The 13,874-nt window shown below is 47.0% G+C and overlaps 1 protein-coding gene and 1 pseudogene across 2 annotated transcripts; both read left to right on the plus strand.

Moving 5' to 3' along the window:
• The first annotated feature begins 4,925 nt into the window (after positions 1-4,925).
• On the plus strand, positions 4,926-8,882 carry LOC130250297 (erythroblast NAD(P)(+)--arginine ADP-ribosyltransferase-like). 2 transcript variants are annotated; one of them, XR_008839958.1, is made up of 4 exons: positions 4,926-5,010; positions 5,539-6,325; positions 7,058-7,216; positions 8,665-8,882. XR_008839958.1 is itself a non-coding variant. In XM_056485840.1 (3 exons), exons 2-3 carry the CDS (start codon positions 5,572-5,574, stop codon positions 7,141-7,143), a joined length of 840 nt encoding a protein of 279 aa, XP_056341815.1. In that variant the 5' UTR covers positions 4,926-5,010; positions 5,539-5,571; the 3' UTR covers positions 7,144-8,882. The 2 variants fall into 2 exon arrangements, 1 of the variants encoding a protein (XP_056341815.1); XM_056485840.1 differs by having other exon boundaries at positions 7,058-8,882.
• Positions 4,978-12,194, plus strand: LOC130250293 (erythroblast NAD(P)(+)--arginine ADP-ribosyltransferase-like; annotated as a pseudogene).
• The last annotated feature ends 1,680 nt before the right edge of the window (positions 12,195-13,874 follow it).

Raw genomic sequence — 13,874 nt, forward strand, 5'->3', positions numbered from 1 at the left:
TGGTTTACACAAACTCCAAAACTTCTATGATTAACACGAATCTTTTATCAATTATCACACCTCAAATCAGGAACTTTAGAACTTTTTGAACTTTATAAACTTTTGATATGCCAGGTGAACCAGGATCAAATTTTTGATAAACTCTTGATACACCAGGCAAGTAAAAATTAAATTTTTTATAAACTTTTGATACATCAGTGAGCAAAGATCAAATTTTGATAAACTTTTGATACGCCAGGCAAGAAAAATAAAAATTTTTATAAACTTTTGATACACTAGGTGAGAAAAATTTAAATTTTTTATGAACTTTTGGTGTGCCAAGCAAGTAAAAACCAAATTTCTGATAAATCTTTGATACACCAGGTGAGTAAAAATCAAAGTTTTGATAAACTTTTGATAGACTGGGTGAGCAAGGATCAAATTTCTGATAAACTTTTGATACACTAGGCAAGAAAAATCAAACTTTTTATAAAATTTTGATGCACCGGGTGAGAAAAAATTAAATTTCTGATAAATTTTTGATATGCCAGGTGAGAAAAATCCAATTTTTGATAAGCACTTGATACTCCAGGTGAGCCAGCAGCAAATTTCTGATGAACTTTTGATACATCAGGCAAGAAAAATCAAATTTTTGATAAACTTTTGATATGTCAGGTGAGCAAGGATCAAATTTTGATAAATTTTGATATGCCAGGCAAGCAAAATAAAATTTTTTATAAACTTTTGATACGCCAGGAGAGAAAAAAATCAAATTTCTGATAAACCTGTGATACATCAGGTGAGTAAAAAATTTTTATAAATTTTTGATACACCAGGCAAGCAAGGATCACATTTTTGATAAACTTTTGATATGCCAGGTGAGAAAAATCAAATTTTTTATAAACATTTGGTACACTGGGTGAGCAAGAATCAAATTTTTTATAAAGTTTTGATACATTAGGCAAGCAAGGATCAAATTTTTGGTAAACTTTTGATACACCAAGCTAGAAAAATTAAATTTTTTATAAACATTTAGTATGCCAGGTAAGTAAAAATCAGATTTCTGATAAACTTTGATCACCAGGTGAGAAAAATCAAATTTCTGATAAAGTTTTCACACTCCAGGCGAGCCAGCAGCAATTTTTTTGATCCATCAGGCGAGGTAGCCAAGGAGCTTTAGGAGGTGGCCATGGTGTTTAATAAAAAATAAAAAGAAATAATAAAAGACAATAAAAGACAATAAAGCTAAAGGTTACAGCTGCCACCAAGAGCAGACCTTAATTCAGAAAACACTTCCAGAAATGCATCAACCTGTTGTATATTCATGGACCTTGGTGCATAATTCCAAATCACTCCCCTAACCTGTAAATCACCATTTTTACTTTTTTTTTTCTTTTTTCTTTTTTCCTTTTTTCTTTTTTCTTTTTTCTTTCTTCTTCTTTTTCTTTTTTCTTTTTTCTTTTTTCTTTTCTCTTTTCTCTTTTTTCTTTTTCTCTTTTCTCTTCCTTCCTTCCTTCCTTCCTTCCTTCCTTCCTTCCTTCCTTCCTTCCTTCCTTCCTTCCTTCCTTCCTTCCTTCCTTCCTTTTTTTCTTTTTTTTCTTTTTTTTTCTTTTTTTTCTTTTTTTTTCTCCCTTGTGGCTCCTTCTTGTAAAAACGATCAATAAATCCTTTCCCCTGAAGTTCTGGTGTTCATCACCCCTTTCTTCATCCAGACAGGATAATCCAAGAATGTGAAGAATTTCCTGATTATCTTTTTTACCATTCTCTGAGTTACAAGAACAAAAGCTTTTTACATCATCACGTTATGGTCCAAGAAAAATGCATTTATCAAGCTACTATTTCTAAGTTTTGTTAATAACAGAACTAAAATAAATTCTATTCATTTCATTTCATCTATAGACTATAGGTACGAGTGCTGAGCTTTGCTTGCACTAAGATGTGTAGAGTGTGAAACATGGTTAATCAGCCAAATGTACAAAATCCTCTTCAGCCTTCCCTGGAATCCCTTTCCAGACCCTATTTCCACATATTAAAAAGATGTTATTGATTAATCCAAGAGCAACATTTCCAGTTAGAACCTGCTGAGGTAGAATGTGATTACACCAGGCAGAAGCATTGGAGTAAAATCCTGTGACATCAAGGCCAAATCCTTGTTGGGCAGAGGGCTTACCAGGAAAATTTAGAAAGAAGCATGCAAAAGATTGCATGGATCCAAAAATGTCCAATTCGTGTGGCTGTAAGAGCAAGTTTGAAAAGGATTACCTGGAGAAGTCGTAGAAAGGCACAGCTGAGATTCATTGAAAGCATCAGCAAGTGTCGCTACTCGCGATATATTTCGCAGAAATAACGACACGGACTCCTCTAGCTAGGTGGCTAAAGAAGCGGTTTATTGAACTGCGGACCACATTCTTATAGTGTGTTCCGCAAACTACAAACAGAACAGCAGTCTATTGGATAATTGAAGAAAACAAAACTTTCTCACAAACCTTGAGAACTGTTTATCATTGAAGCACAGGTGTTAATCTTGTTATTAATTCCTTTTTATTTTTCCCCAGCGTTATCACCCTGGGAAAGGCTCAGGCTGGAACTGAGAAACTGTCTCAGCCTGGGAAAACTTTCTCTGCCTGAGAGAGAAACTGTCTCAGCCTGGGAGCTTCCCTGCCTGAGAAAAGTTTCAAGCCCTCACCATTTTCAGCCTGAGGCTTCAATGGCGTCCACAAGCAAGTGTAAGCCAAACTTTACGTTCTGGAAGGGGCAACAATGGCAATGTTGCTACTTGCCCTTGGTGAAGGCCGAGTCCTGGTGTAAGGACCAGCCTGAGGAGTCGGATACGGCTCCCAGAAATATTGATGTGGGAGCCAGCCATGGTTATATCCACACACTCAGATTTCACGACAGCACAATCACCAAAAGAGTGTCGTAAAGGATCACACGTTGGACAATGACCACGGCTTGAGACGCAATACCAACTTTTCTGACACTTCTGACACTGGCACAAAGCCCACACCCGATGCCCATGTTCTTTGCAAATAAAACAAGGTATAGGGTTGCATTCAAGTCCAAGTTCTCGGTGCAAAGTCAATGAGTCCCCTTGTTCTAAGGAGAAGCTGATAAGTTTGGGTAAATTAAAAAACGTCTCTTTCCTCTCTGGACATTGCCTGTCCCATGTTTCCCCGTGGCAAATTAGAATTCAGGGGAACCAGCCCCTGTGTCTCACCTCTCTCCAAAGCTTGTCACTGCCCAGCTGTCACTGCCTGAGGTGTCTCCTTAGGCTTGAGATCACCTCAAGAGGACATGAAGGTGGTTTGGAATTCAGGTTTTCCCCGATGGTTCACCGAAGAGACTGGAGGAGGCTGTTCTTTGAGGTTTTCCAGATTGTTTATTATTTTTTTTCTCAGAAACTCTTCGTCTAGCTAACAGTGGTCTGTCCATCTTGATGTCGAGGGCCGAATGCCTCGACTCTGGGTCAGGCTTATCTTTTATACTCTAAACTACGTACCTAATATTTACAATTATTTTCCAATACACTACAATTATATTACATTGTCCATCTCTGTCTCAAACCAATCAAAGAATGCCACGGTGGCACCCAACGTGGATGGCTTAAAGAAGAAGAAGGAGAAGACATACCATGCCCAAAATCCTCCATCTTAGCTAAGAACTGTCTAATACAAACATTCCTAGAAATTCACCTTTTCCACCTTCTAACAGTCTAATTTATACTCCACTTATCTTTGTGGCTTGTATTTCCTCCTGCAATGTTGGCAGATTTTTTTCCAGGGACATAAATCCAGCCCATTTGATGGCGGTGGTTAAGAAGAGATGAGGTCTTCACGATATGCCATGAAACCATTTATTGATCCACAAAGCAAAGTTTATATACTTTTTTACCTGTTGCTAAAAATAGAGCACCAATCACAGTCATGTTACTAAGCTATATTGCTAAATTGTAACTAAATAACATTTCTCAATCTATGCCTCGTTTAAGCTAACCAGGTACATGGTGTTTTTCACTTAAATCTCTATTAAACTGCAGGGTAAGCACCCCCTACCAAGCACTTTCTTATCTCTTAAATTCCTTCTTCAAAATCCCGCTTACTCTTTGCCAAGGTTTGTGGCCTACTATGGCCAACACATCCATGTTGGTTGTGACAAGCTGAGCAGTGCTCGAAATCCTGCTCTCCAGTTGTATTCCCACAAAAGAGGAAACGCTCCTGAGGATTGCAGGCAAATGGATTTTCTCAGTTACCATGCCAAGAAGGGTTCAGGCATCTGGTGTTGGTGGATCCCTTTTTTGGGGGTCTAGAACTTCTCCTGCCACACCAACACGGCCAGAGAACTCCCCCAAGAGATCATCCCCAGGCTTGGGGTTCCTGCAAGGATGTCACCTGGTAGGGGACCACATTAGGTGTTTGGTCTGTGACAGCAACCCAGTGAGCAGTGGGGAGGGAACTGGGGGCACTGGGGGACGTGGGACCATGGGATTGGAGTCCTGGGGGGTGAGAAATACGAGAGAGGAGAGAAAGTTTCAGTTCTCCAGAAGGTGCTGGATAGGGCTGAAAAATGGACTGGCAAGAAATATAGAAGGATGTAAAAGTGTGGACGCAGCAGGATCCACGTGGTTGGAGCTGGTGGAGAAACAGAGAAAGGGAACTCCTGTTTTTGGCAAGTTCTGTAACACAGAGGCAGCAGTACTGACCAAAAACAAAAGGTCAAGGCGAGGTGATGCAGGATATTGGGACACCCAGTGAAAACCAAGTCCTGAAGCCCCTTCTATGTCTCCTGAAGCAGTAAAATTCTATGCTAAAAGAGGTGGAGCCATGCAAATTATTTATGAGAAAGGCCCTAGGTCCGTGTTAGTAAAAAAGGCCATTTTAATGAATATTTATAATTAGGGTGGATAAATACCCAGTGCAAAGCCTCCCCCGAGCTGCAGGAGCAGGAGAGATCCGCTGTGAGTCCGAGCTGATAAAGAATTCCGGCTCTCTGGTACCTCCAGCTGTGCCAGGGAGTTCACTCCGGCTGATTTCGGTATCAGGGGCTGAAGGAACACTGGGGACATTAGGTGGGGACAGGGGAAATGTGGGATTGGTATCTGGGAGGCATTGGGGGAGTCACAGGACTGGGATTGGGGTCCTGGGGTGCTCTGGGGGAAAGAGAGGGGGGACACAGGATGGTGGGAGTGGGATTGGGGTCATGGGGGGCTGGGACACACTGTGGGGGTAGGGGGTGATACCCGGATTTGGGTTTGGGTTCAGGGGTGACACCAAAGAAATTTGGGACTGGGAGTGGGATTGGGGTCTGGGGACAGGCTGAGGGGAACACTGAAGGTCTCAGGGAGTGACACGAGGATTTGGGCTGAGGTCCTGGGGGGGGGGCTGAGGGGAATTGTAATCATGGGAGTGGGATTGGGCTACCTGGGGAGGGGGAGAATGGTACTGTGGGATTGGGGTCCCTGGGCGCTGCCTCCCTTCCCCATGGGCTGACCCCTCTGCCCTCCCCAGTCCTTCACTGAGAAACCCTCCTCTTGTCCCTCCGTGTCCCCTCTGTGTCCCCCAGTGTCCACACTGGTCCCTGTGGCCTCTCCCCTCCATGGCCCTCCTGGCTCTCCCCCTGGCTCTGCTGGCAATGACCGTGGCCACCACTGCCTACGAAGTGAAGCCCCTGGACATGGCCCTGGACTCCTTCGATGACCAGTACCAGGGCTGTGGCCCTGGCATGAAGGCAGAGCTGCCAGCCCTGAACCGTTCCGAGTTCCAGAACAATCCTCTGTTTGCCAAGGTCTGGCCAATGGCTGTGAAAGTGTGGCAGGGACAGGGGTCCCGTGTGTCCCCTCTGTCATCCTCAGCCCATGCCATTGCCATCATGGCCTACACCATGATTTACCTGCACGAGGATTTCAACGAGGCAGTGAGAGTGGCTGGGCGCTCCCCCCAGGCATACCGGGACAACTTCCACTTCAAAACTCTGCATTTCCTGCTGACCGACGCCCTGGCCACGCTTAGGGCTGCTCAGAAGGAGCAGAAATGTCGCTGTGTGTTCCGGGGGGTGGATGACTACAAGTTCAAGGCAAAGGTTGGCGACATCGTCCGGTTCGGTCAATTCGCGTCGTCGTCACTTAGCGAATGTGTCGCGAAAGGATTCGGGAACACCACGGAGTTCGTGGTGCAAACGTGTCACGGTGCGTACATCGAGGAATTCTCCAACTTTGAAGATGAGGAGGAGGTGCTGATTCCACCCTTCGAGAAGTTCAATGTCACCAAAGTCATTGATTATGGGAACAATGTGCAGATCCACCTCAAATCCATCGGTATCTACAGCAAATACAACTGCGAGTGGCTGAAAGGTGGGGACAGTCTGGGGCTGTGGGGACACCCACTGGGGCCATGGGGACACCCCTGATGAGGCACGGGTGGCACTGACACTCACTGGGGATGGGGAACAGGGACACACACAGAGTGTGTGGGGACAAGGACACTCTGTGCTGGGGACACCATGTCTGGGGACACAGACAGTAGGCATGGGGACATGAGCATCCATGACCGGGCACAGGGACAGGGACACACACATTTGGGAGGGGAAAGGGATGGGGAAACCCCTGTCGGGGAGGTAAGGGAAAGGGACAGGGACAGGGACAGGGACAGGGACAAGGACAGGGACAGGGACAGGGACAGGGACAGGGACAGGGACAGGGACAGGGACAGGGACCCCTCCCCCATTCTGACCCTGTCCCTCCTCTCCACAATCACTGCTGTGGCGACAGGCCCTGTGTGCTGGATGCAGGTGGGCTGGGCCCCCCCCATGTCACTCCCTGATCTCCTGTACACACCTGTCACTGCCATGGCATCCCTGAACCCCTGTCAACCCCTGCCACACCCTGTCAACCTGACCCCGTCACCCCTCACTCCCACCCTGATCCCACTGACCTCCATGGCCCCTCTCACCCCTCATGCCCCCCCTACCTTGTTGCTGTCACCTCATGGCCCCCATCTCTCCTGTCACTCCTAGGCCCCCTTTCAGCTGTACCCAACCCCCTCACTCCCCCATGGTCCCCCTGACTCTTGTCTTTCTTCCCCAGGTGGGAGCACCCCCACAGCCCCCTGCCACCTTGGAGGACTCCTTTTGGCCACCACAGTCCTGGCAAAGGCCACCGGGATTCTCTGAGCCACCAGGCCACCGAGGTCACTGTGGAGGTCCCTGTGGTCACTGTGGCCACCATGGCCACCTGATGGGGCTGGTAATGAGGAGGCAGTATCTTCATGCTGTGCTTGCACTGAGCCATGAAGCAGTTTATTGATACACAAAGCGGAGTTTATATACTTGTTCAGCTATTGCTAAAAATAGCCCACCAATGATATTCATGTAACCAGCCTATATTGCTCACACATAACTAAATAACATTGCTCAATCTCTGCCTCACTTTGCACTACCCAGGGACCCAGAGGAATCTGCGCGATTCCCCACAAACCTGCGCGCTAAGCACCTCGTGCACATCACTTTGTCTTCTGCATTCCTTCTTCAAAATCCTGCTTATTCCTGCCAAGGCTTGAGGCCTACTAAGGCAAACACATCCTTGTTGGTTGTGACAAGCTGATCAGCGCTCACAGTTCTGCTCTCTAGTTGTATTCCCACATCTCCCTTGTTCTGTTCCACCAATTGGATTCTCTTTGTTGACTTATCACTCAGTCTCTGAACACATTGCAAGATACAAGGCAAACATATTACTAAAAACAGTAGCAGAGCTCAAATATAAAATCCTGTTTTCACTAAAAGCTTAATCCAGCCTGTAAGTCCCCATCCTCCAAGTATGTGTCCATGCTGGTCATTATCACACACAAATCTTATTTTGGCGACACTGTCTTGGAGGGCCTGTATGCTGGCGTGGATAGATTGAGAGCCATCAGAAAGGCTGATGCAGTACAAGCCTTCAAAATCCTCACAGCCATGGCCAGGTGTTAAAAGCAAAAAATCAACAGCAGCTCTATTCTGTAGTTTAGCATGCCCTACACTATCAACATCTGTTAATAAACTGTCAGAGTGGAGCTAGTAGGGTCAGTTTGTTTTGCAAGCCAGCAGCCAAGGTTATTTGGGTTTTCAATGCGTGTGTCGTTCCAATGGATGGGATAATTGAGGCAAACATTTGAGTTCCAAGGTTCCAAGCTTCCACATTATTGTCACAATCTGGTAGCTGTAGGTATGGGTGCTGTGCTTTGCTTTCACTAGGCTGTGCAGAGCTGTCAGATTATGTTGTAGAGAGTGAAACATGCTCAGTCAGCCAAATGTACAAGATCCTCTTTAGCCCTTCCTGGTATTCCTTTCAAGGTTCTATTTCCACATGTTAAAAAGATGTTATCTGTTGGAGTTACTGAGTCCGGGATCTCTCTGAATTTTTCAGAGAGAAATTAGAGTACAGGGATTGAATTAAAGCCTTTGAATGGATTGAAGGATGTTAAGCCACTCACACATAAAGTAGAGGTGTAAGTTTAAGTTTTATGATGAGTAAGTAAGTAAGCCTGGAAGTTTTAGAACAAGATTAAGGGCTTTTAGTGAGTAAAAGGTCTCAGGTGCCAGAGTAGAAGTGCAAGTTCTAGTGATGTCTTAGATAGTAGTGTTTCTGTAGAGGCTCTGTGAACATAGTTTTATACATAATAGTGCTATGGTAACAATATTTTTTATATTTTTTAGATAGAACAAGATAGACAATATGCATAGTTTATACATAATCCTGCTCTCTCGCCGCCATCACGAACACCCAAGAAGAAGACAGGAACTGCCACAGCAACATCGGCTTCCCAGGACCTTCTATCTAGGACTCTACACCAAAACTTAGCATGGACTTGAATGTCTGTGATTTTGCTTCTGAGACTGATGTGCCTTTGCAATAAACAGCCTTTTAGCAACTATTAGCTCCTTGCTTATTTAAGATAACCCGACAAAGTTGGTCTATGAGAGCACTGGAGGTAAAACCTCACATCTGATAAAGGAATTTCACCACCAGAGGGGAGGCCTGGATAGAATTGGGCAGATTGAAAATCGGCTTCTTATCAAAAAGCCCCCAATAAAGAGGGTGGGTTGGTGGGAGATTCCCATAACCATCCCAGTCCCACCCCAACTGACGCTGCAGTTAGTGAGGGAGAGAAGCACCAGCAAAACTCGGGGGAGTCAAAGGGATGGGGACAGGTCATCCCCAGGCTCAGGGTGCCTACAGGGATGTCATCTGGTAGGGGACCCCATTTGGAGTCTGAGGTGTGACAGCAACCCAGTGAGCAGTGAAGAGTGGAACTGTGGGCACTGGGGGATGTGGGACCGTGGGATTGGTGTCGTGGGGGGTGAGAAACAAGAGAGAGAAGAGTAAGTTTCAGTTCCCTTGAAGGTGCTGGATAGGGCTGAAACATGAAGTAGAGTAAAACATAGAAGGATATAAAAGTGGGGACACAGCAGAATAAACATGGCTGGAGCCAGTTACAAAACTGATGAAGGGAACTCCTGTTTTTGGCAAGTTCTGAAACACAAAAGTGGCAGGGCCAACCAAAAGAAAAAGTTCAAGGTGAGGTGAGGCAGGATATTGGGACACAGTGAAAACCATGACATGAAGCCCCCTTTATGGCTCCCCAGGGCAATAAAATTCTATATTATAAAAGGCGGAGACATGCAAACTATTTACAGGAAAAGCCCTGGTTTTCAGTTAGCTACCAGTCCATTTTAATGAATATTTATAATTAGGATGCATAAATGCCCTGTGCAAATCCCCCCTGAGCTGTGGAAGAAGGAGAGATCCGCTGTGATTCCAAGCTGATAAAGAATTCCGGCTCTCTGGTACCTCCAGCTGTGCCAGGGAGTTCACTCCGGCTGATTTCGGTATCAGGGGCTGGGGGGACACTGGGAACACCTGGGGGGTACAGGGGACTGTGGGATTGGGGTCTGGGGAGCACTGGGGGAGTCACAGGACTGGGATTTGGGTCCTGGGGTGCTCTGGGGGAAAGTGAGGGGGGACACGGGATGGTGGGAGTGGGATTGGGGTCATGGGGGGCTGGGAGACACTGTGGGGGTAGGGGGTGATGCTCAGATTAGGGTTGAGGTTCTGGGGTGACACCAAAAACTGGGGACTGGGAGTGGGTTTGGGGTCAGGGGACAGGCTGAGGGGAACACTGAGGGTCTCAGGGAGTGACCCCAGGATTTGGTCTGGGGTCATGAGGGGGGCTGAGGGGAATTGTAATCTTGGGAGTGGGATTGGGCTTTTGGGGGAGCAGGGGGGAGGGCCATGGAACTGTGGGATTGGGATTGGTGTCCCTGGGGACTGGGGGACATTGGAGAGGCAAAAGTAACACCAAGATTTGGGAACGTGGACCCTGAACATGTCCAGGGGTTACTTGGCCACGAGTTCCTCTCTTTCGCCTTAGGCTGATTCCACTGCCCTCCCCAGTCCCACACTGAGGAACCCTCTTCATGTCCCCTTCATGTCCCCTCTGTGTCCCTCAGTGTCCACATTGGTCCCTGTGGCCTCTCCCCTCCATGGCCCTCCTGGCTCTCACTGTGGCTCTGCTGGCAATGACCGTGGCCACCACGGCCATTGTGGAAATACCCCTGGACATGCCCCTGGACACCTTCGATGACCAGTACCAGGGCTGTGGCCCTGCCCTGAAGGCGGGGCTGCCGGCCCTGAACAGCTCTGAGCTCCAGAACAATTCTCTGTTCACCGACAGTCGGCCTCTGGCCACGGAAATGTGGCAGAGTCGGGGGTCCGCTGTGTCCCCTCTGTCATCCTCAACCCAGGCCATTGCCCTCATGGCCTACACCATTAGAGACCTGTATGTGCAGTTCAATGAGAAAGTGAGAGTCGCTGGGCGCTTCCCCCAGGAATACCGGGACAACTTCCACTTCAAAACTCTGCATTTCCTGCTGAATGACGCCCTGGCCACACTGAGGGCTGCTCAGAAAGAACAGCCACTCCGTGTTTTGAGGGGTGGACTCCATACTGTACAAGGCAAAGCGTGGAGACATCGTCCGGTTTGGTCAATTCGTGTCATTGTCGCTTCTCAAAACAGCCGCTGAAAAATCTGGGAGCACCACGGTGTTCCAGGTGCACACGTGTCATGGTGCCTACATCAAGGCATTTGCAGAATATCCCAAGGTGCATGAGGTGCTGATCCCACCCTTCGAGAAGTTCAAGGTCACCAAAGTCATCGAGGATAGGGAGAATGTGGAGATCCACCTCGACTCCATTGGGACCTACAGCAAATACAACTGCAAGTGGCTGACAGGTGGGGACAGGCTGGGGCCATGGGAACACCCACAGGGGACATGGGGACACCCACTGGGGCCATGGGGACACCCCTGATGAGGCACAGGGGACAATGACACTCACTGGGCATGGGGGATAGGTATAGGGACACCCAGGGTGTGTGTGGGGACAAGCACAGCCTGTGCTGGGGACACCAATTCTGGGGACAGGGCAGAGGACGGGGGACCCTTACATCTGGGAGGGGACAGGGACAGGGAGAGGGTCACCCCCATTCTGACCCTGTCCCTCCTCTCCAAAGACAGTGCTGTGGGGACAGACCCTGTGTGCTGGACATGGGTGGGCTGGGAACCCCCATGGCACCCCCTGGTCCCCTGTCACCCCATGGCACCCCTTGAAACACTTTGATCCCCCTGTCAGCTCCTGTCACCCTGACCCATGTCACCCCTCACTCCCACATTGATCCCCCTGACCTCCCTGGCCCCTGCATCCCCCCATATCCTGTCCCCCGCTATCCTTGTCACTGTCACTTCATCGCCCCCATCTCTCCTGTCACCCATTGCCCGACCCCCTCACTTGCCCATGCTCCCCCTGACTCCTCTCTTTGTCCCCCAGGTGGGAGCGTCACCACAATCCCCAGCACCTCAGAGGACTCCTCCTGGTCACCACAGCTCTCGCAATGGCCAGAGGGATCCTCTGAGCCATGAAGCCATCAAGGTCACTGTGGTCACTGTGACCACCATGATCACCAAGACAACCAGGACAGCCAGAACAGCAAGGCCACCAAGGCCACCACCACCTCTATGGCCACCTTGGCCACCATGGCCTCCATGAGGTCTCTGCGGCCACCACTGGAACTCTGACTACTGTGTCCTCCATGGTCACTATAAGGACCAGGTCCACTGGGACCAACATCTGAGACCATCTGAGCCACAAGGCTACCACAGCCACTGTGGCCACTGTGGCCACTGTGGCCACTGTGGCCACTGTGGCCACCAAGGCTATTGTGCAAAGCAATTCTAAAAAATAATTCTGAAAAAAAAATAAATCAGAGCAATTGTATCAAAGCAATTCCATTAAATGATTCTATGAAATCAATTCTACTAAATAATTCTATCAAAACAATTCTATTGAATTATTCTATCAAAACAATTCTATTAAATAATTGTTTCCAATCAATTGTATCAATAAAATTCTATTAAATTATTCTATCAAAAAAATTCCATTTAATAATTCTGTCAAAAAATTGCCTTTAATTACTGCATCAAAACAATTCCATTAAATAATTGTATCAAAATTTTTCCATTAAAATATTCTATTAAAACAATTAAAAAAATATGAAAGAATTAAATAGTTGTTTCAAATCAATTGTATCAAAAAAATTCTGTAGCAAAACAGCTGCAGGGCAGGGCTGAGAGCACTGCTGAACTCATGGCTGAAGTGGATGTGATAATTTTGGGAGGCCACAAGCCCTGGCAAGCCAAGGCAGAACCCTGAATGGAGAAGAAAAAGGTGTGCTTGGTGTTCTTTGTTTTTGATAAATCATGCAAGACCAGACGTGCCTGTGCTGGTCTGTACTGGTCTGTGCAGAGGCTCTGTGCACAGCTCTGATTAAATAATGTTACTCAGAAAAATCAATAGTGTGGTTGTGCTATTTTTAACTAGAGTTGAAAAGGTATATATTGATGTGTGAAATCAGAAAATGCTTGCATCAAACGGGACTCTCATCTCTTCGTTATTGTCCTGGTTTGGAGGACAGGTGTCTGCTAAGAAAAGCAGAAGACTGTCTTTAAAATGGAAAATACAAACCCCCTCCCTCCAAATTATTATAATTTTGAAATTAAGGGGCTCTCAGGCAAAGATATGGGAATTAGGAATAACAGTTCTTTACTAGGAAAATTAAAATAGAAATGCAGTATTACACAGAACAATCCCAACCCTGCCAGAGTCAGAATCCAAGCTGACACCCGTCAGTCAGTCAGGGTGTTGGCACAGTCCCATTCAATGGTGGCTGCATCCTCCTGCAGTGGCAGATGTGGTTCAGCTGGAGCAGTGCTCCTGGAGAAGGTGCAGTTTTCCTCTGAAGTTCCAGGGATGATGTGGAAAGGTCTGGTTTTCCTCTGGAATCCAGTGGAAAGAAGGTGCCTTGGTGTCCAAAATGTCAGTTTTTATCTGGGTAGGAAAGGCTTGGCTCCTCCCCTGGGTGGAGCATCTCCCAGTGGGATGATGGAATTTTATCAGTCATGCCCTGGGACTCAATGGCCATGAACAGGAGATATCTCCTGGAGGAAGACAAAGAACATTGCCTCATCTGGTTTTAACACATGGCCCATTAGCAGGAGATATCTCCAACAGGGATAAGGATCACTGCCCCACATGGTTTCAAGAGATGGTGATAGAATGCAAATTTTTCAGAACATCTTTACATTGTAACCTGGGACAAGGACACAAGAAGCCTGGGAAGTCAGAGGGAACAGGGGTTTTCTGGGAAGGACACGGGGATTGGTAGAGCTGAATCATTAAAACTGATATGCTCATGGACAAAGAGCTTCTAACTAATTGAAGTTAGAAATTGCATGTTTATTAGACAACTCAGGGCTGCATGAGGCTAATCCTTGCACAAGTTTCCTTGTCTTCTATTTATTTCCCAAAATCT

The sequence above is a fragment of the Oenanthe melanoleuca genome, chromosome 2 (genome assembly GCF_029582105.1).
Source record: "Oenanthe melanoleuca isolate GR-GAL-2019-014 chromosome 2, OMel1.0, whole genome shotgun sequence".
Classification (NCBI taxonomy): domain Eukaryota; kingdom Metazoa; phylum Chordata; class Aves; order Passeriformes; family Muscicapidae; genus Oenanthe; species Oenanthe melanoleuca.

Excerpts from the sequence above, each read along its gene's own strand:
- LOC130250297 (XM_056485840.1), top strand. The coding sequence starts at position 5,572 with ATGGCCCTCCTGGCTCTCCCCCTGGCTCTGCTGGCAATGACCGTGGCC. Across the intron at positions 6,326-7,057 it reads CAACTGCGAGTGGCTGAAAG|GTGGGAGCACCCCCACAGCC; the intron begins GTGGGGACAGTC and ends TTTCTTCCCCAG.